The sequence below is a fragment of the Monodon monoceros genome, unplaced genomic scaffold (genome assembly GCF_005190385.1).
Source record: "Monodon monoceros isolate NGI ecotype Baffin Bay Population unplaced genomic scaffold, NGI_Narwhal_1 Super_Scaffold_21, whole genome shotgun sequence".
NCBI classification, from domain to species: Eukaryota; Metazoa; Chordata; class Mammalia; order Artiodactyla; family Monodontidae; genus Monodon; species Monodon monoceros.
Window position 1 is genome coordinate 161,725,277 of NW_021703778.1, and position 22,565 is coordinate 161,747,841.

The 22,565-nt window shown below is 50.9% G+C and overlaps 1 protein-coding gene across 2 annotated transcripts in view; it reads right to left on the reverse strand.

Moving 5' to 3' along the window:
• Window positions 1-22,565, reverse strand: part of CCDC88C (coiled-coil domain containing 88C) — a 126,977-nt gene that overhangs the window by 97,741 nt on the left and 6,671 nt on the right. For both annotated transcript variants that reach the window (XM_029238828.1, XM_029238829.1), the window contains exon 3: window positions 21,054-21,162. In XM_029238828.1, coding sequence (XP_029094661.1) covers window positions 21,054-21,162 — 109 coding nt within the window. The remainder of the gene's footprint in view (window positions 1-21,053; window positions 21,163-22,565) is intronic.

Here is a 22,565-nt window from a genome sequence, read left to right on the forward strand (position 1 = left end):
GGCCTGACGCCCACTAGCTATATGTGGCCCTGAGCAAGTCAGTTAACATCCCAGGGCTTTACTTCCTCATCTGACAAATGGGGGTAATAAGACCTGAATCATCTACCTCATACTTTTTATAGTCCTTTAATGACTGAGTGTTCTCTCTCCTATGACGAACCTATAATTAAAAAAGTAAATGCAGCAGCAGACTCGTGTTAGGACAGGGCTTGTGTCTATTTGCACACGTGGGCGCACACACAATCCTCGTCACGGTCACATCTGGATTCCTCCCTGGCCTGGTAGCTGACAGTTTCCATTCTAGAGGGTAATCTGTGTCTTCTGCCCACACAGCCTGTGTGGCATGTTGTAGGCTTCCCATGACACCCACATCACAGTGTGTGACATGACTGTTCAACCAGGAGGGAGTCCTCACTGATTCCCTAGGCCCTTCCTCCTCACGCCCAGCGCTGGGATGGCCTGCGGGATCCTGGGCTCTGCTGTCGTGGGTTATGAACCAGTCTAGTCCCCTAGACCACCTCAGGGGCCTTAGAACCTACTATGGCACCAGAGAGGGCAACCAGAGCCCACTGCAACGGGCCAGTTCTGGGCATCCTCTGCTTTCAGCTGCAACCGTAGCAGGGATTGCAAATACTGACACCCTAAGCGCCAGGCCCTCCCCTTTTGTTTTAAATACACTGAGTTATCCTCAGCGCAACCTTGTTGTGACTCCCATATTATAAACGAGGAAACGGAGGCATAGGGAAGTAGAGAGATCAGGCCCAAGGTGGTATCAGCTTTTGGTGTAGCCATTCACATAAAAACCGCACAGCCGCTAATGCAAGGACCTGTGCTGGAAAAGAAAATGAACCTCAGGGCTGGAAACACAAAATGTTCACACAAGTATTGTTTAATCTGTATGTGGAATTTGCCGTCAGATAGTTTGGGCTCTGAACCTGGCAAAGGTGTTTTCGTGGCCGAGTGACGTGGCTGAACCTCTCGGTGGCCCCTCAGTTCCTGCATCCGCAGCACCTCCCAGGGTGGCCCTGGAGACGGAGGGCACACAGCAGGTGCTCAGGGGAAGGAGGGCCTTCTCAGAGGCTGCCAGCCTGGAGCGGGATGGGGGTGAGGGGCACCCAGGGCTTTCTGCAAAGGACTCTCAACGGAGAAGGGGCTCAACGGGACAAGAAGCACCTGACATTTCTGAACCACCTCTCTGGATGCTTGAATTTTTTTTTTTTTCGGTACGCGGGCCTCTCACTGCTGTGGCCTCTCCCGTTGCGGAGCACAGGCTCCAGACGCGCAGGCTCAGCGGCCATGGCTCACGGGCCCAGCCGCTCCGCAGCATGTGGGATCCTCCCAGACCGGGGCACGAACCCGTGTCCCCTGCATCGGCAGACGGACTCTCAACCACTGCACCACCAGGGAAGCCCTGGATGTTTGAAATTTAAAACAAGATAACTACATCACATGCCAGCCAGAGCAGGAGCGATAAGCTCATGTACGAACCGTCACCCAGGTCTTCAACAACACTGTGTGTTTTCCAGCCTCACCGCTGGGGGCTTGAAGCCAAGCCGGTCAGGTTGAAAGGCCCGTGTTGAGAAGGTGAGCCCCTGGGGGCGCCTGTGGAGCTCCATGCTCTCCTGACCGCGGTGCTGGGACCCCCAGGTAGGGGCAGCCAGGCCTCAGCCCGGGGAGGCCTGGCCCGCGGGCTGCCCCGCGTCTCCTCCCTGCGACCTGCTCAGGCCCAGCCTCCAGGGCGGCATGTGCCACAGAAGCCACACTCAGATGGCACCGAGCCTGTGAGCGCTCTCCTCAAAGCCGGGTGCAAACAGAAAATCCCGAGCTCTCTTGCCCCGCCCTGTCACGCTGGAAAAGTCACCAGGAAGCAGACTCAGATGTTCTCCGACCCATCTGCCCACACCAGGTACACGAGCCAGAGCCCCTCCGGCGACTTCCACGAGGCTTTCCGCAGCCTCGTGAAGATCCCTGGCTGATGCCTGCCGGGAAGGCAAGGCCAGGAGGGGACGAGGTGACCTCAGGGGACAGGAGCCCAGACCTCAGGTCCTGGACTCAAACTGCCTGTGACTTCGAATCGCTGAAAGGACCAAAGAAAACCACTGGATGGCCCGTGTTTCTCGTTCCCCATTTGCTGAACGAGGAGCAGGGGGGAGAGGGTTAGCGGTTCCTGGCCTGGCTGCACATCAGAACCATCTAATCAGAAGCACCTAAGAGAGCTTTTCAACGATACTGATACCCAAGCCCGCCGACCAGCTGCATCAGAATCTCTCATTCTCTGGGGAGGGGGCTGCGTGGAAGGAGCTCCCCGGCATCCTGCTATGTGGCCGGCGGGGCCACAAACACCCATGGCCACTTCCGGCTTTAACATTCCACCAGCCACACGCCATCGGGACTCGTTCAAAACCCTCCATTAGAGTCAGCTGGGGCTTAACAACGCAGGGGAACATTTATGAAGCCCAGGGATGTCCCGACTGTGCCCCTGGCCAGCAAGAAAAAGAGAGGATGGGTGGTAATGCGCCCCAGCCAACTGTGACCAGATTTCGGTCACGTCACGTGGCAACTGGCTTCCAGCTCTGCTAATAACTCGCCACGTGGCCACAGCCCATTTCCCCGTTCTCCCCACCCCCACCCAATCCCCCTCCTTGCAGCTCTGGGCCTCCTCAGCCCAGCTTTCCACAGCTCCTGATGCCACCCTCTAATCCCCAGGCCTCCTGCCCTCTGAAGTCCGGGCAGGTATCAGGCGGCACTTGCTCTGGAAATGCCCCAGGCTAGGGTGTCTGTCATCTCTGCCACGGGGACTCTAGGTCCTGGCTGAAGGCCTCAGCCCTTCCTGTGTGACACAAGCTGCAGCAACCTCGAAGAACAGACCGAGACTGCATCTGTGCCCAGGCTCAGCTCAGACGCTCACGGTAAGCTCTCAAACAGATCTGTAAACAAAAGGTGCACATGGCAAGGCCGACAGCCACTTGTGGAACACAGAAGATGACTTAAAAAAGGAGCGCAACACGTGACATTTCAACCAAAGAAAGAGATGTGTTCTCACAGTGGGCCGTGGCCCAGAAGCATGCTTGGGGAGGAAGACATGAACCCCTCCCCTTTGCGGCTGGCACAGAGGACTTCCTCGGGGTATTAATAGCCATCAGCTGTCCCCATGAAAGCCACAGATTCCCTTCCCAGGGAACGGCCACAGGCTCCAAAGGATAGTGAACTACGAACCACTTTAATGTGCTGAGTTGGCAGGATGGTGGGGAACATCTGCCTTCTCTCTTCTTAGGCAAAGTTTTATTCTGATTAGTATCATCTATGTGATAAAAATACAAGGCGGACAAGAAAGCGTCCAGGTTCCTGATTCTGCGCAGTGGGCCAAGGTCTCCCTCGCAGGGGCGGGGAAAGCTCATTCCCAGATGGAATATGACCCCTCCCCCAGTCTGTTCACCAGCCCAAGGCAGGACATTAGTCAGGACACCAGACCAGCACCAGATCCAAGGAAAACCAAGCGTGCAGGGAACACTCCTGTCCTCTGCCTGGACGAGGGTCAAATTAGCTCCTTTTAAAGCCTCAGCAGCTAACGGCTAACGGAGTGGGGCCTTTACAGGCTTGGCAGGGGTAAGTAAGGAGAAAGAAGAAGTGGCTCCATCAGCCCTCCCTCCAAGTCCAGACGCTAAAATGGGAACAGCGGGCGCTGTGCACCCTGACCTCTTCTACCACCTTCCTCCTCATCCTCCCCGGCTTCGTCAGGGCCAAGTCGCCAACTGCTCTTCTAGACACATGTGATTCCAAGTCCAAAGCTGACATCAGTGACCTAGACCCAAAAGACCTCAAGAAGAAAGGGATGCTTCCATATATCCAGACAAAACTCTAATCCGGAAAGATACACGCACCCCTATGTTCATAGCAGCACTATTCACAATAGCCAAGAAGCAACCTAAATGTCCACTGACAGAGGAATGCATAAAGAAGATGTGTTGGGCTTCCCTGGTGGCGCAGTGGTTGAGGGTCCGCCTGCCGATGCAGGGGACACGGGTTCGTGCCCCGGTCCAGGAAGATCCCACATGCCACGAAGCAGCTAGGCCCGTGAGCCATGGCCGCTGATCCTGCGCGTCCGGAGCCTGTGCTCCGCAACGGGAGAGGCCAAAACAGTGAGAGGCCCACATACAAGAAAAAAAAGAAAAAAAGAAAAAAAAAGGAAGATGCAGGGCTTCCCTGGTGGCACAGTGGTTGAGAATCTGCCTGCTAATGCAGGGGACACGGGTTTGAGCCCTGGTCTGGTAGGATCCCTCATGCCGCGGAGCAACTAGGCCTGTGAGCCACAACTACTGAGCCTGCGCGTCTGGAGCCTGTGCTCCGCAACAAGAGAGGCCGCGATAGTGAGAGACCCGCGCACCGCGATGAAGAGTGGCCCCCGCTTGCCACAACTAGAGAAAGCCCTCGCACAGAAACAAAGACCCAACACAGCAAAAATAAATTAATAAACTCCTAAAAAAAAAAAAAGATGTGGTATAAATATACAACGGTATACTACTCAGGCATGAAAAAGAATGAAATGATGCCATTTTCAGCAACATGGATGCGACTAGAGATTATCATACTAAGTGAAGTAAGTCAGAAAGAGAAAGACAAATACCATATGATATCACTTACATGTGGAATCTAAAATATGACACAAATGAACCTATCTGTGAAACAGAAACAGACTCACAGAGAACAGACTTGTGGTTGCCAAGGCGGGGAGGTGGAATGGGAGATCGGGGTCAGCAGATGTAAGCTATTATATATGGAATGGATAAACAACAAGGTTCTACTGTATAGCACCAGGAACCACATTCAGTATCCTGTGATAAACCATAATGGAATAGAATATAAAAAACAAGTGTATATGTGTATGTGTGTGTGAGTACAACTGAATCACTTTGCTATACAGCAGTAATTAACACAACATTGTAAATCAACTATACTTCAGTAAAAAATAAATAAATGAAGTTCATTGAGCATCAAAAAAAAAAAGAAAGGGATGCTTCTGTTTCTGACAGTTTAATCATGGTTTGATTTAGGCATGAACTGCTGAGAAGTCCTCATACCCTAGGACTACCCATCACCAAGAGGAGTATCTTGGCTCTCCAGGCTTAAGACTAAGTGCTTCAATGTGGAAAAACTCCCATGCTGACTCCAAGAGAAAAGGTTTTTTCTTTAAAACAAACAAAAAAGAAGGAGTTAAAAAAAAAATGGAAAGGAAAGAAATGCTGAGCGATTCTGCTCAGCTAGCCATGTATGGTCATTTAGCCACTAAGTGGGAAAGACCCACCACTTTTAAAGCCGGGGCTGAGGTTCCACACCCTGTATGATTAACATCACGGACATTCTTATTGGATGCCCTCTTCATTCCTTCAGAAAATACTTGAGACCAGCATCTAGCACACGGCCATACGTTCCACAAAAACCTTCTATCCTCCTCTCAATTCATGCTCCTAGCATCTCCACCTCATTACCATATTAGAGAGGGTGGGGACCCATCTAATTCAGTGCAATGCCCAAATCACGTCTCGTGCTCTATGCTAAATGCAGACATGACACAGCTGGCACCTCAGCTGTATCAGTGTTAACTTAAGGCCAGACTGTACAACCTTGGGCTGGAGCACCCACCAGTCCAGCTTCTTGGTTTTCTAACTGGCTGTTCCAGGTCCACACTGCTGGACCCTAGGAGTTAACAGCCCACGGTCACACCCACCACATCCTCCTAAAGGTATCCCCGAAGCCACCTTCCAGGTTCCACACGCAAAGAGCCAACAGCTGGTGTCATTCTATTCCCAGAGCCTGAAGGAGTTAGAAACAAACACAAAACCCCAAACAACACAGAAAATCCCCAAGTCCATAGAATGGAGTAGAAACATCCTATTATTCTTCCTTTGCCTGCATCCCAGGTGCACCTGTGAATGAGAAAATGGAGAGAACAAGGGCCTCCAGAAGGAAAAAGTGTGGGTTCAGTCCCTTTTTGGGTACAATTATGGTAGAATACACATAACAGAAAGACCACATAAAATACACATTAACATTTACCATCTTAACCAATTTTAAGTGTACAATTCAGTAGTGTTAAGTGCATTCACACTGCTGTGCCAATCTTCAGAATTCCTTTCCTCTGGCAAAACTCAACCCCATCCCATTAAACGCTTAATTCCCCATTCCCAGAGTCCTTTCCCCCAGCCCCTGGCAACCACCACTATACTTTCTGTCTCTCTCAATCTGACTACTCTATAAGTACCTCATATAAGTGGAGCCTTACAGTATTTGTCTTTATGTGACTGGCTTATGTCACTCAGTGTAATGTCTGCATGGTTCATCTATGCTGGAGCATGTGTCAGAATCTCCTTTTTAAAGGCTGAATAATATTCCATTGTATGCATGTACCATATTTTCTTTTGTGTGTGTGTGTGTGTGTGTGTGTGTGTGTGTGCGTGTGTGTGTGTGTTTTCTTGCGGTATGCGGGCCTCCCACTGCTGTGGCCTCTCCCGCTGCGGAGCACAGGCTCCAGACGCGCAGGCTCAACGGCCATGGCTCACAGGCCCAGCCGCTCCGCGGCATGTGGGATCCTCCTAGACCGGGGCACGAACCCGTGTTCCCTGCATCGGCAGGCGGACTCCCAACCATTGTGCCACCAGGGAAGCCCGAACCACATTTTCTTAATCCATTCATCCACAGATGGACACTTGTGCTGCTTCCACCTTTGGCTTCTGTGAATAACACCATGAAAGTGGGTGTAGTTCCTTGATTTTTTTTTTTTTTTTTTTTTTTGTGGTACAGGGGCCTCTCACTGTTATGGCCTCTCCTGCTGTGGAGCACACGCTCCGCGGCCATGGCTCACGGGCCTAGCCACTCCACGGCATGTGGGATCCTCCCGGACCGGAGCACGAACCCATGTCCCCTGCATCGGCAGGCGGACTCTCAACTACTGTGCCACCAGGGAAGCCCCAGTTCCTTGATTTTTAAAAGTCAAAGGTGATTTGCAAATCAAGAAGACCAAAAGTCAAGTTCTCCTGAGCATACCATATTATTCCTTTCTTATCTATTTCTGGTCTACTCTAGAATAAAGTCTAGTTACCTCTTCTCACACATTCTAAACTGTTTCCAACCACAGGTGAATGTACACTTGGATTTCAAAGCCACACGGTGAACTCACCCCCCAACTCCATCTGTCTGCTCCCAAACCTCTGGGATCTCTCAAGGTGGCAGCCACTGGGCCACCACAACAGCTGCTCCAGCTCACCCTGTTCCCACCAACCCAGCCATCTCCAGGGGTTCAAGCTCTCCCTTCCTGAGACTGCACCTAGGAGGAGTTCAAACACACCCTGGAATTTAAATGACCTATGAACTTAGGCACTGGATCACCCCTTCCCAAATGTGCCCCACCATGCCCCCCCACCAAAACCAAACCCAGTAACTTTGGAGCTGGGGATGGTTATGGACATGGAGCTCTGAGGTCCTGACTTTGACCTTCCAGAGCAAGGGAGGAAATCTCAGTCAGAACCAGAGCAGAATACTTCCAAAGGGAAAAAACAGAGGAAGGCTTCACTGGTCCCACTTCCAGTTACTTTCTGTTTAAAAAGCACGAGATTAAAAGGCTTACCAAAGTGGCTTTGTCTGCCTTTAGAAATCAATTTATCCCACCTTTTGAACCCCAGGGTCAATAAAGACCCAGAATTTCAGTACAGGCCACGCCTTAAAGTAGGAACATTTGAGAGTCCAGCCCATCACATAAACGTGCCCCAGGGAGGACCCTCGGCCCAGGCGGGCACGGTTGGGCCAGTCACGTCTGCTTCTTTTGGACCCAGTTCACGGGATGGAAGCAGGTATCACGGCAGCCCATCAGCTGGCCTTTACTGTGCTCCTAGACCCTGGGAGAGCAAAGGTCGCCAAAGTCCCCGCCCTGAGGGAGCCTGCAAACTCGTGCAGGACCCAGAGAAAGCAGATGAGAGCCGAAGGGTGTGATGACGGTGATAATGAAAATAATTACACTCAGGTTCAGAGCATCTGCGTGGGCTTCACAGAGGCAGACCAAGGGAAGGTGCTCCGGCGGGAGAAGTGCCCAGGCACGATGCCTGAGTGCAGAGGACGGGGCAGCACAGACAGCACTACAGCCCAGGAACCAGCACAGTCCACCCTCACCAGCTCCAGCTCTACAGCAGCACCAAGCCAAGGCATCTCACACGCAGGCACCCTCTCTGAACTCACAACCCAGGGCTTCGAGTTTGGTTGTTATCCCCACTGGACAAAGGAGGAAACGACTTGGAGGGGTCGGGCTGCTTGCCCCAGGTCACGGCGCTGTGTGTGGTGTCTGGTGGGCGAGGGGATTCCCACTTGTTCAGGAGAAGGAGAAGCCCCTGGAGAGGCTGCAGGGGGGCAGGGGTGACAGACTCAGCTGCCGGCTGTTTCCAGAATGATGGGGAGGACACTGGCCTGAGGCTCCCCTGGGATGCAGGTGAGGGGCTGACAAGGTAAACGCAGCCTGAGAGGAGTTTCCCTCCCAAAGGAAGAAACCAGGGTAATGGTAGGTGAGAAGAGAAGCCGGAGAGACCCGAGCGCGGCCATCCTCCCAGGCGACCCACACCTCAGTCCTCCTCTGCTTTCCTCTAAAAGTCTGGACAAGCTTCAGTCTCAGGTGGCTCAAGGAGAGCTTGGAGTTATCAGAAACCACCATTTCTTCTTTCGGCATCTCAAGCTTGGGACATCCACATCTGAGACTCAGTCCATTCACCTTGGAAAAATCCAATTTTGTAAGCTCTACTCTGTAACATTTAAATGTCACAAATTCTCATCCGAACAATGGGGAGAGGAAGGTGTTTAGAAGACCAACTTAGCACAGAAATGTCAAAACTGCTTTAGAGTTTCTGATATCTTAAGCAACCATGATTCCACAGTGTAAAGGGAAATCAACTTTTCTGACTGGTTCCAAGAACAGGAGGATCGCCTGTTTGGTTACTGTGGTTTGGAAAAGGAGGGATTTATTTTTAAAGTCAAAGTCATTAAGCCTAAACACTGGCAAGCTCAAGGGAGCCAAGCTGGCTAGACAAAGTTGAAAACAATCAATTTAACTTCCACCCCCCAGGGACTGAGCCTCCCGGGTACCTGACATATGGCATCTACATCAACAAAGCAAACACCATGTGAAAAGCCTGCAGGTCGGCGTGAAAGCCGTGGGGGACCCCTGTAAGAGTGGGATTCAAAGGCTCCGGTCTCCCCCTCACCCCACTGCACTGCATCTCCATCCTGGTTTGCCCCCCTTGACCCCCTTAACAGTCAGGTCCTAAGTCCCTGACATGTGTCAGGCACTCAAGGGACAGAGAATGAATAAAGGAGGGCCCTGTGCTCCAATTATTCAACTGTCTAGAAATGGGGAAGGAGTCGAGGACTTTTATAGGGTTATTTTAGCCTGGAGATAGATCCTGGGCCCAGGCCAGTAATATGTTCCCTGAACGCAATGACGTTAGTCACGGCTTCTGTGGTCCTGTATCTTGTCACTAGCACACGCTGACTGATGGCAGGCATGTTTCCATGCTGGTGTGGTAAGAGGCGAACAGAGACAGAGATGCGGTACCTACTTTTAAGGCGTGTCACTGCTGGTGGGAGAGACATTCATGAGGCTGCCAAGAGATAATGTGCCTCAGACAGTCAGTTCACTGGAAGCAAACAGTATGCTTTAAATTAAAAATTCATATAGGAGAAAAATGTGTAGGGCAAGAGTCAAGCACGTATGCGCACGCGTATTGGACTAATCCAAGTAAATCAGTGTAACCTTTGGAAGGGCCCCTCCATAATCCGATCACTAACAAACGAAGGAAGCACAGCCCAGAGTGGCGGGTCTCTGTAACGACCCCCCACCTCTGCTACACTGGTGGGCATCTTAGCACTACCAGCATGAACCTGTCCAAAGCCCTTCCTTAACCTCGCTGCAATGCTTGAGGCAGGCACTATTAATATCCCCACTCTTCCAACAAGAAAGACTCTCAGAGATGAAATTACCCAAGGCCACAACTCTGAGAGGTGAGCTCAATGGAGCCCACGACTCCATCTTCTGCCTCTGCAGACAAAGGAGCTTGCAGCTGCTTTTCCTCCTCTCTTCCTATTTGTACCTGGTGTGCATCTCCTGTGTCCCCGGTCCTCCTACACAAGCGACGTGGCCCCTCCATCTGCAAAGCGTGAACGCACGGGAGCGGCCCTGCAAAGTCAGCCTGGGAGGACGAGCTAGCGCTATTACTGTTCTTCACTGACTCAGAAACTAGGCAGTATTTCACCTGAGCCCCACACGACCGGTAATATGGTGTTACCCATATTTTAGAGGTGAAATCAAATGATGCACCCCAAGTCATATGGTTAGGAACAGTGACACACAAGTTTCTAGACCCTTGAAAAAAATTAAATGACTCGCCCTTACTTCTGCCCTCTCCCCTTCCACCTTGTTCTTCCTCCTCTGGCTTCACCTTCCTTGCCTTCTAGGGCACTGGAGAAGTGACCCCACAGAGCTAGCTCATCCTCTTCCACTGGGTGGCGGCTAAGTGCCTACCCCGAGCTGAGAAAGCAAACCTGACTTCCCCCTGCAGAGCTGGAGCCGATGCCAGGGCCAGCCCAGGGGGGTGGGCAGCTATGGGGGGCAACGCAAGGCTCCTCCCCAAAGTTACACTGTACCCCCCTGTTCCCACGGAGAGTGGCCCCATATTTAGAGCACCATCCCTCTTCCCTTAACCTGCTGAAACCCAATCCCAAACCAATGGAACCCTCGCGGCATTCAGCTGACAACCTCTTTACCCTCCTGAAACCTCCACCTCCTCTCAAAACTTCAAACTCAGAATTGGGGGTACAAGCTGTGGCCTCTCCAACAATCCCAGCTGAGCTCACCAACTTAAGACAAGCGCTGCCTCATCCTCATTACTTTGTCCTTCTCATTACTAGAGAAATAAAACTGAAGTTATATCGTAAAGGACCAAGGCCCTGAATGCCACGGCAAAGTAGCAGAGAAACTGCCTTTCCACAAAGAACAGTTGAGTAAGAGAAACTGTTATTAGCCCTGGACGCGAGCCACGCAGCCAGCTTTATGGAGGGCAAAGCCTGCCCAGGCAAGTTCTCCCATGAGTCCCTCTCACAAACCAGTTATAATATCAAACACGCTGATCTTGGCATTTAACACCAAAAGCCAAGGCAAGGGAGAGACTCTTTTTCTTTTTACAAACTTGAGAAATCCATTTCCCTCCTTTTTGTTACAAAAGGAAGAAGGGCTCGAAAACTTAACACTTTAAACGAATGGCCATGGATTAAGAGAACAGTTGAGCAAAAGATAAAAAAGTAAACACATGGCGAGAGAACATATATCAGAATCACTGAGGAAGTCCAGATCTGTAAACGTGAGGAGGTCTTTAGGGCCAACTGTGTGCTGCGCATTTGGGCTCAGCTCCGTGTAGAACAGACCAAAGCAAGGCGGCAGCCCACGGGGGCCTCAGGGGCCATCCCGGGTGCAAAGGGAAGACTCCAAGTGAAAGCTGCTTCCTTTCCTTCAATGCAAAGGAGAGCCTGGCCGCTGAGAGAGAGCAGGGAAACCCCCAGCAATTCAAGGTCTGGACTCAAGGCCAGGAGGAGGAGCCCAGAGAGACCAGAAAGATTCTGTCAACAGCTGTGCATGCGCACGCACGCACGCACACGCATACACGCGCACACACACACACACACACACACACACACCCCACCTCCCACCCCCACCCCCCTCCCCGGGTCTCCCGGCCTTAAGCCGCCAGGGCCTGGTCAAATTCTGGCTCCGTTAATTACATCAGACCCACCTTTCACCCCTCCCCACCCTCTGCAATTAGCCCTGATTCTCTGCTTCCTGCTGCTCTGGGGGATGCAGCAGGGTGAAGTCTGAGGCCAGCTGCTCCCTCTGTCCCACCCACTGCCCAGCCCCGGAAGTGCTGGTTTCAGGAGGCGCCTGAAGCAATCTAGCCCCTTCCTCTGAGGCTCCCGGCTGGTGTGAAATCTGGTTAATAAGGGGGAGCCCAAGCAGGAGACCCTGGGGAGGCAGCACTCCCAGCCTGGCGAGGCTTCGGGCTCAGGACCCATCCCACACTGGTGCAGATATCCTGAATGGCCTTGCCCACCTTCACAGAACAGCTGGTCTGCCCACAGCAAGCCAGCTCCCTACATGACTGCAGAAAGCTTCATTTTTAGACGTTTCCCCAAGCAGCCGATGACCAAGAAAACTTGCAGCTCCCTGGGGCTTCCGCACCTTACTCCACGAGCCTCACTTTCCTAATCTGTAAAACAGGGACAGCAGTTTCCTCCTCACTGTGACAGGGCTGAAAGCTCCTAGCATAGTGCGTGGCTTACAGCAGGCACCCAGTTATCTCCTCTCAGCCTTTTGACTGCAGCACAGAGCTGGGTCCCAAAGTTCCTGCTTACTAGTCATTACGCCTCCATAGCATTTCTTCTGAAAAGAGAAAAGAGAAAAAAAGAAACCAAGTCCAACTGGCACTTGGTCTCACATCTTGCAGAAACAAACCCGCCTCTGGAAAGGTGTGGGACTGAGTGGCCCATGACCAGGCGTCCGAAGCCCTGTCCGCTCCATCCTTGGCCAGCAAGACAAGGAGGGTCACAGGTCAGGACTAGACACCTTCCGCTTAGTGTGGAGAAAGAGAATGCGGGTGGCCCTGAAAGCTGCCACCCTGCTGCAGCCCCGCTCCAGCCCCTGTCGGGCTGACCTGGAGCCACTGCCACTCAACCCCATCGGGCCCTGCCCTGAAGCCCGGGGGGCAAGCACCCTGCTGCAGGGCTCAGCTCTCCCGGGCCTGAGAAAGCACTTTATCCTCCCCCAGATGTTCGCTCTGGGTGGGGCACCTAGCAAGCTGCCGTCCACGGCCCTGCGTGGCCAATACCCCTCTCCTCTGCGCCTGCTTTGGTCCAGGCTGCCACGACCTGTCCTGACTCCCCACTCTCTCCTGACACCAATCCATTCTCAATACGGGTGTCAAGAGTTTTCTGTTTTAAACTTTCTTCTTTACAAATGCTATAAAGACTCCCAAGTCCTTCAGGATGAAGTTCAAATTCATTAGCGTGGCATCCGCCCTCTGGAACCTCCGTATCTTTCGAGCCTCACCATCACCACTCCTCACAGAAGCCCCAAGCTCTAGCCACTCAGAGGTGACAGCCTGCCGGCTGCTTTATGTCTCTACATTTTTCAGGTTTTGCTCTCCCAGGACACCCCCCATGCACCCCATTTTCTGCCAGTCTAGCTCCCTACCCATCCTTCAGGACTCAGGCCAAGCGTCACCCCCTTCAGAAAGCTCTCTGTGAGCTTCACCCCTTCCCAGGCTGGGAAACTCCCTCCCGTGTCCCGTGACATCCATGTCCTGTGCACACACAGGTATTCTAGCAGCTGGTCTACCTGCTCCATCTCCCATCCCACAAGACACAGCATCTCAGGCATGGAGACTGGCCTTAAGAATGAGGCGGGACAGAGAAGAGAACTGGGTGAGCCCCGGCAGGGCCATCACAGCTTCCTCATCCCACACTTCATCACCCCAGGCTGGGAAACTCCCTCCCATGTCCCGTGACATCCATGTCTTGTGCACACACAGGTATTCTAGCAGCTGGTCTACCTGCTCCATCTCCCACCCCACAAGACACAGCATCTCAGGCATGGAGACTGGCCTTAAGAACAAGGAGGCGGGTCAGAGAAGAGAACTGGGTGAGCCCCGGCAGGGCCACCACGGCTCCCTCATCCCACACTTCATCAACCTACACTAGAGAGAACGGGGGACAGGAAGCAAGAAGAAGGAAAGAGGAAAGGCGGGGTCCACACAGACCACCGCCCTCCTCAGCCTCACCTCCCAACTCAGTCTGGAAGGCTTTCTCTTGAACTTTAGACTGAGAGCATTCACAGGCAAGTCGGTAATCTCCTGGGTCAAGTCTGCGGCAGACAAAGGCTCCCACTGCTGATATGGGGACAGGACCCCCTCTGACGAAGGCCTCCCGGTCCTAAGTCCGGACCACCCCGCCTCACTGCTGTGTTCGGTCACCACGCCATAACCCTGCTGGAGATTCCAAACCAGGATCCAGTGACCCACCAACTCAAGGCAGTTCGCCCAGATGTACGGTAAAAATCATCTCAGACCTTCATCCACATGGCAGAGACACAGAAAACTTCAGTGTTCAGTGGCAACATAGAATACGCCATTGTAACAGGTACCATCACAATGGGTGAAGGGCACAAAGGTGCAGTTCAGTAAAGAAAAACAAAAGGCCTGTAAAGAAGGTAATTTTGGCAATAAGTAGCAAAAGTCCTCCAAGTGTTCATGCCCTTTGACGCAGGAATTCCATGCTAGGAATTTATCCTAAGAACATAGAAGCAGTTGTTGAAAGATTTATGGACCAAGTATGTTCATGGGGTATTGTTTATAATTCTAAGACAGAAATAACTCAGTATCAATGATAGTGGTACAGCCACATAATGAAGTGCCATGTAGACACTAAAACTCATATTATGAAAGAATATTTAATGACATGGGAAAATGCTCACTACGCAGTAAATGAAAATAAAGGTTACATACAACCCACACCTTGAAACACATGTAGTAACAGACACAAAGTCAGGAAGCATAAATACCAAAATGTTAACAATGGTATGCCTAGGTGATGAGATAGTGGGCAGATTTAATTTTCTTTATATTTCCCAATCTGTAATCAGAAATTATAATCATTGCAAGAGGGAAGGGATATGGGGACATATGTATAACTAATTCACTTTATTATAAAGCAGAAACTAACACACCATTGTAAAGCAATTATACGCCAATAAAGATGTTAAAAAAAAAGTTAAAAAGAAATTATAATCAAAAACTTTAATTTCCTCAAAACATAGATATAAGCTACAACAAGAATACCCATCTCACAGCCTTACTCTTTAACCTTTAAAGAGTGGACAAAGTAATTTCTCCCCTACAAATTCAATACACCGTATTACTCATAAAGCAAAAGCCACTGGTACCTGTAGACAGGGCCTGAGCAGACTCTAAGTTCCCTTGAACACTGTCTCTATCCACCAAAGCAAAGCACATCACACCCACCTAAGGAGACATCACTTTACCTAAAAACCCTGAGACTACACGAATGAGACAGTTTACTTTGTTCCCACCAACAATGTCAAATACACATTTCCTTCTGTTCTTACTTTTGACAAGTGTTTCGTTTTTTCAAACTGAGTGTGCACAGTCCTAAAGATAATTCTAACTTTTAGTAGTCAGCCCCTGGTTATCTAATATAAATGCCACAGAAAGCTGACAGATCTCAAAAGCAAAAGCAAGGCTGAGTGGACACTCCATATACAGGCAGTATATGGAGGTTTTATCTGAAGAGATGACATAAAACGGTACGTATACGCACACAAGCTGACGACAGCGGTACCTCCAGGGAGGGAGGGAAGGATAACTGGATGCAGTAGAGGCACACTGGAGACTTCAATCAGAAAAAAGATTCTTGAAAGAGAGGTCTGAAGCAAATATGAAAAATATTCACATATGTTCATATTTATTTTGAGCAGATACACAGGTGTTCATTATAACGATTTGTACTGTTTTATTTTTAATTTTTCAAGGCAATGAAGGAAAAAAGAGATTATAGAAGATAGGGCAACCCTGAACCGTTTCTTCTGCTGAGAAGAAACCACTCTGAGATAAAGAACAATGTTCTGGGTCCGTTCTAGCCTTCCAACCATGTGAGAAACCAGAAGAGCCGAGTTCCAGGAACTCGTTAATACAGAGCTTCCTCGAGGTCACCTGAAACTCTAAATCTTGGTGGTCTCTGGCCATTATGCGACTGTGGAATTTCAGAACCACAAGGGCCCACCCTCTTTCGGACAGATGAGAACTCAGGAGGCCCACAGAAGGAAAGCTGCCTGTCCCAGTGCTTGGCCAGCGAGGGGAGATGCTCAGAGAAACTCAGCCAATTTCCCATTTCAGAGTCAGTCCTGCAGGCGGGTCCCTACATGCACCTGAGGGTCCCGATTTCAGGATCGATATCCACATGTGAGTCAACAATGAAGACTTACATCTCACATCTCCACCAACACACACTGCACTTGTCCAGGCCGCCGTGTGAAGTGCTTCCCACCAGCAGAAAGCCAAAGAAACCTCAGAAACTTCACATGACAATTAGGCTCTAAGAGTCGCGAGAAGGACCTAGATCACAGGTGTCCAGGGCAGGGGACGGCAGTTGACACCATGAGCAACCCGCCAAGGATAAGCATGTATCAGTCATCTGCTGCACTGGGGATTTCTGCGTATACTGCCTTATTTTCCTACTGATTCCATGATCAAATGAACATGCATTCAATGTCCATACTCAAGGTTCTGAATGTAAACAATGAACCATTCTATAAATCCAAATTTTAACTGAAAAGGACTCAGATGGAAAAGAGTTTGGCTGTTGAGTGAGTAAAACAAGCCTCATGTGGACTTCCCTGGTGGTCCAGTGGGTAAGACTCCAGGCTCCCAATGCAGGGGGCCCGGGTTCGATCCCTGGCTGGGGAACTAGATCCCTGCATGCCACAACAAAGGGTCCGTATGCCCCAACGAAGATCCGGCACGGCCAAAATAAATAAATAAATAAAAATAAATCTTAAAAAAAAAAAGAAGTGAATTGAGGGACCAATTTAAAAAAAAAAAAAGCCTCATGTGATGCTGGGCTCAACGCTAACCAGCCAGGCGGCTCAAAGCAGCGTGCAGTTCTGGTCCAGGCCCGCCTTTCCTCCAGGCCTCTCCGCAGATGTCCCATTTATGGATGCTCATTCTGATCAGCCTTTCCGTCCTTAAAATTCACAGACTGAACTGGGAGCTCTTCCCAAGGTCCTGTCCAACTCTGGCTTCCTCTGCCCCTTCCCAGCAACTCCCTCAGTGACACCTATTCCCTCTGGTCACCCCCTCATCTTTGCAGCCTCTCTCCACAGAGCCTCTCCTCTTCCCGTCCTGGGGCAGATGAGATGTGTGTCCATTGTATGTGATGGAGAGGAGTTACCTGGTGAGAACTGAGCCCTCTCCACCCCAGGAGACCTGGCTGAAGGTGCCCCTCCTAGACATCACTAGAAATGCTCTAACCCACTAGTTCCCACGCATGTGCATCAGAATCACCTGGAGGGCTTGTTAAGCTGCAGACTACTGGACCTCCACAGCAGGTCTGGGGGAGGGGCCTGACAACCTGCATCTCTAACAAGTTCCCAGGTGATGCTGATGCTGCTGGTCTGGGGACCACACTTTGAGAACCACCTCTCTATCTCTAGCCTGCTGATTCCCCATCCTGTTGGAAGGATGTTAAGACTCAAACAGCTGGGGAACTTCTGAAAATGCCGATTCCAGGCGCTAACCCCAGAAGAGTCCGAGCAGCAGGTCAGAGGGAGGCCTGCGACACTGGTGGTCAGACTGAACCTGGCCGTGCTGGTTCTCACCCACTGCCTGTCCTCTGCCCCAGAAAAATGTCAAGGACCTTTTCTGTCTCCAGGGCTTTTCAGGGGCAAAACTTGAGCTTCCTTGTGAAAGAAGCCCATGCTATTCACGAGAGGCCCCTGTCCCTGCTGACTGTCCCTGCCCCACGTGCCTCAGAAAAGAAGGGGACAGCCTGGGGGCGGCCAAACCACTGCTTTGCAAACAAGACCCGGGGCTGGACTCCATGACCTTGGTGTGTCTACTGAAAAGCCATGGCAAGAGGAAGTCCCCCTCCCGAAGGGGTGACCTCCCACCCTCCCAGCCACCCCAGCCACAGTAAGAACCACGTTTGTCTCACTTCACCCCAAGCCCTTACAACCTGCAGGGTCTCTCTCACAAGGGGATGCTGGGCAGTACTTCTTTTGGGAAACTTCCTTGAATGTCCCTTTAAAATAATAACCCATTATTGTTATTGTATGTTTATGCTACAATTGTCAGGTGGTAAGGAAAATAGGCAGGGTATGCAATTGTATGTATGTCCCGACCACAACGGTGTAAAACAAAAACTATTCAGGCGTCTGCCATACAGAGTGAAGTCAGTCAGAAAGAGAAAAACAAATACCGTAGGCTAACACACAGATATGGAATCTAAAAAAAAAAAAATGGTCATGAAGCACCTAGGGGCAGGACAGGAATAAAGATGCAGATGTAGAGAATGGACCTAAGGACACGGGGAGGGGGAAGGGTAAGCTGGGACAAAGTGAGAGAGTGACAAGGCCATATATACACTACCAAACGTAAAATAGATAGCTAGTGGGAAGCAGCCGCATAGCACAGGGAGATCAGCTCGGTGCTTTGTGACCACCTAGAGGGGTGGGATAGGGAGGGTGGGAGGGAGACGCAAGAGGGAGGGGATATGGGGATATATGTATACATATAGCTGATTCACTGTTATAAAGCAGAAACGAACGCACCACTGTAAAGCAATTATACTCCAATAAAGATGTAAAAAACAAAAAAACGAAACAACAGCAAAAAACTATTCATGCAAAAACTGGAAGGAAGCTCTAAAAATGTTAATAGTGATTGTCTCTGGGTGGTGGGGTTATGAGTGGTTCTCTTCTTCTTGCTACTTGTTTGTTTTCTAAGCTGTTTATTAAGAGCACATATTACTTATATAGCCAGAACTAAACTTTATCATAAGTTGGAAGGAAAAAATACACAACAGAACACTGCCCACACCTAAGCTGTGTCAGCCCAAAGGGCAGTGTCCTGCCGGCTTCCTCCAAGGGAGCAGGGCTGGCTGAGGGTCAGGGACGCCTCATGGCCTTTAGCAAGTGCTTTCAGCAAACATTTGCTCCAGGTTGGAGCTGAGGCTGCCAATACACAGCAGCCCTGCCCTCAAAGAGCTAACAGCACAGAAACAGAACAAGGATGCAGGGTCCTCTTTTCTACCCATAAGTCTGGGCCCTGAGAATGGACTAGCAATCGTTTCCTTCCTGTGACCGTCTCCCATCTTCTGGAACTCGGCACAGTGCCCTAAGAGGGGCACGTTACCTCCAAGTAGAGGGTCTCAAGCCCTTTGGCCGGCCCAGATTGGACTGTCAGAGCTGCTGAGTGCCACCAGCATGTGTCCTACTGGGCCGCCAAGCCCAGAGGGCAGCACCTGCCAGGCCAAAGAGCCTGCAGCAAGCACCTGACTGTTCCATGCTGTGTACAGGGCCAGAAACCTCACCTCCACCCCAGCGCTTGCAGGGAGGGTTACCACCTCCCAGCCACACCTGGGGCAGGAGACTCACCTGTCCAGAGTTAGGGGTCTTGTCTACAACTGTTAGCACCACCTGCTTCCCCTGGCACTTAGCACACAGCGTCAAAAGCACTGCTTACCATGAATGGTGCCTGCAGCCAGAGATCAAGCCCCGAGTAGCTGCTAAACAATCACCATGGCCACCAGGCAGCCCCCCTCCACACCCGGCCCAAGTTCACTGGCAGCACCCATTTCCCCTGACTGCGGCTGTCACGAGGGAAGCAGTAGCTGAGACCCACCTGCTGACAGTGTGCCCAGCCCCGGCAGTGGCTCTCCTCAGCAAGGAAACAAACCCCCGTCATCCCTATAGATCCAGTTCTCACAGGGCTCTCCCGCACCCCCGGACCCCTCCTCAGCACAGCTGGCCTCTGTTACTAAAGCATGGGCCTGGTGCCAAGCCTCCCAAAGGCTGCTCGGAGTGTCCACGGTGCTGTGCCACCAACGGGCCATGGAATGAGCACAAGGGGCTTGCTGAATTGGCCACACAAGCAAAACATCCCAGCACCCCAAGCCCCCTCTCATGTACCCCGACCCCAGTGGGAGGAAAATGGAAATAATCATCTCAGAAAACCCAAGACACTGTCCACTCCCTCCTTTTCCCTCCTTTTTTTCAGATCCAGCAGCAACCACAGCCCTCTGCAGGAACTGGACCCGGCACCCAGCCCAACGCCACAGTGCAAACTCCACCTGGCCGCCTGGCCAGCGACCTCAGAACCAGCACCACTGCACGAGGGCAGAGAGGGAAGCCACAGCTGGGTGGAGGGCTTCCTCATGGTGACAGGGACCTCATGACTCTGAAGATTCTCCCAAGCCCCAGAACCAGGACTAAGTTACAGCCCAGGAAGCTGAGTGCTAGGGGAGGTCTCAGAGGCAGAGGGTTCAGTGAAACCCCAGTGTGAATCTGGAAGGAGACTGGTTCTTGAGCAGTGATTCTCAAACTGTGTTCCCTGGGGTCCTGGGAACCCACAGAGATGCCCTGGAGAAAGAGGGGCTGAGCTGAGGGCGCTAGAGTCCCCCAGCCCTCAAGTCAATCAGATTTGCTAGGGCTTCACCTGGGGACTCAAGAAAATCAAATGGGGGAAAAAGTTTCACTGCTAAGTTTGACAATCAGGGCTCTGAGGTGCAAAGTTTAAATATGTTTCCCATCAATGCCGGCTATCTAAAGATCACGAACATCATCAGAGATTCTCACCCAACCTTTCCGGGGCTGGGATGGGGATTTTCACAGCCCTTCCCCCTTTGGGCCCTCCTGTCTGACCCACCGACTGCCTTCTAATGAGATATGGGGAGCATTTCACAAGCAGATACCCCATACTGTGAACCCGGTGCTCCTGTCTGCCAGCTGGGCGCTCACTGATTATATATTTGGCCTGAACATAACCCTTCTGTGGTCCCTTTTGTCCCTCAACGCTTTGAATCACTCCTGTACAGACTCACGGAGCTGTGGGTGATAACCGTGTCAGGTTGCCCCTCCCAGAGCCCGTGCCAGCCAGTCCCCACTCGACTGTGTGCTTGGGCCGTGGCTGCAAACCAAGGCTCGTCTCTGGGGCCCTCACAGCACCAGGCACGATGTTTTGCACACGGCTCAAAGAACATTCCCTGGACAAAGTAAAGCAATCCCACCTCTGACCCTTCTCACAATGCCAAAAAAAGGGATGCATGTGCAAACACACCAAGTTTCAACAAGCAGATGCCTGACCACCGTTTCCTCTTGGCTTCCTGTAGGGAAACTGTTCAAATGACGGTACTGCCAGACGCACAGAACCCGGGGAGGGCGGTGCGGGGGGGGCCCACCTTACCTGGTAGTAGGTCTTAATGTTTCTCACCAAGATGGTCAAGTTCTGAATACGAAGGTTCACATCATTGTTGACGTGTTTGTTGATGCGTTGATTTGTTGGCCTGGGATCTCTAGGGGAAGAAAAATGAGAATGGAAAATTGCATCTCCCAGCATCTGTCACACCCCATCCTACCCCAGCCGCTACTGAGCATTCGGTCCTCTCCAAGCCTAGGTTACTATGCAGTTGTGACAGAGTGGCTCAAGTCAAGTCCTAATTCTGCCACTGCCAAGCCGTGGACCTCCAGGGAGCCACATCACCTCCTGTCCCCCCCCCCCAAGCACTTAGCCCCCCACCGGCCCTTAAGCAATGTTATTTCTGGCCCCAGAGCACCCATAAACAACCAAGTGTCACTGCAGACCCAAAAGTTGCACTGTGTAAACATCAATAACCTACCCCCCAAATATATTTTACGATTAAAAAGAATTCAAAGCTGACCAAAGCAAACTACGGGAAATATCAAGAAAGATGGAAAAGGGGGAAACAGTACGCTTCCTGACTTCATAAACCAGTAAAGTCACTGATGTTCCATTTCAAACCGGTCTCCTGCCTATGTCACCAAATCGCCCTTGCCTGTGATTTACATTCCAGGGGCACAATTCTATCTCAAAAACCACCACCATGAGCACACGACACTATGTGGTATACAACACACCCTATGAGAAATGTGAAGAGACACAAGTAATTCCTGTGGGAAACCCCCAAAGTGTCATTTATTTTCCAACCTCAGGCAAAAGTCAGGTCTGCTTGTGATGAAACTAGAAATCTGAATCAAGTGATTTATAATTTCACTCATCTACATACAGGACATTTCTCAAAAATTCTCAGTGTCAAAAAATGTTTCCTATTTGAAGAGGACAGACTCAACAGAACGGATTTCTCTTCCCTCTCCCCATGTACCCCACACAGCTTTTCCTAACATAGCCCTCCCTGCCATTCGACTGTCCCAAGGCACCACAAAGGATGTTTCATTCAAATGAGGGCTGTCTTCACAGTTTCTTCTGTCATCCGAGCCCTGTGCTAAGGGTGCTGAGCCTTCCAGGGGCTGCTGTGATGGAGGAGAGACAGGCCTCTTCCTCCTTCCTCGGTGCTCGGGCCCCTCGATCATGATGACGATGAGAGGACAAGAAGGGGAATTTGGGGAGTTAAGCAGATCAATTCCAATGCCATTCAGCTCATTCAAAGCCAATAATTTACACAAAGCTGACAAACAGGAAAAAAAAATCTAAAAATAGAAATTATTTCAAATGCCACTATAAGCACAACTTCTTAATAACACAAGCTGTTTAAAATTCAACCACTAAGTAAATATTTGATATAAACACTATGAGTCCCTACACTGTATTGTGTATATGCAAGCCCCTTTATGAATCACATGCAATAATCAGCCATGGACTTTATTCAATCATCCTGTATCTCCTAAAACAGTCACATGGGCTCCTTGGGACAACCAGAGGACCTCTTTTCAACTGTCC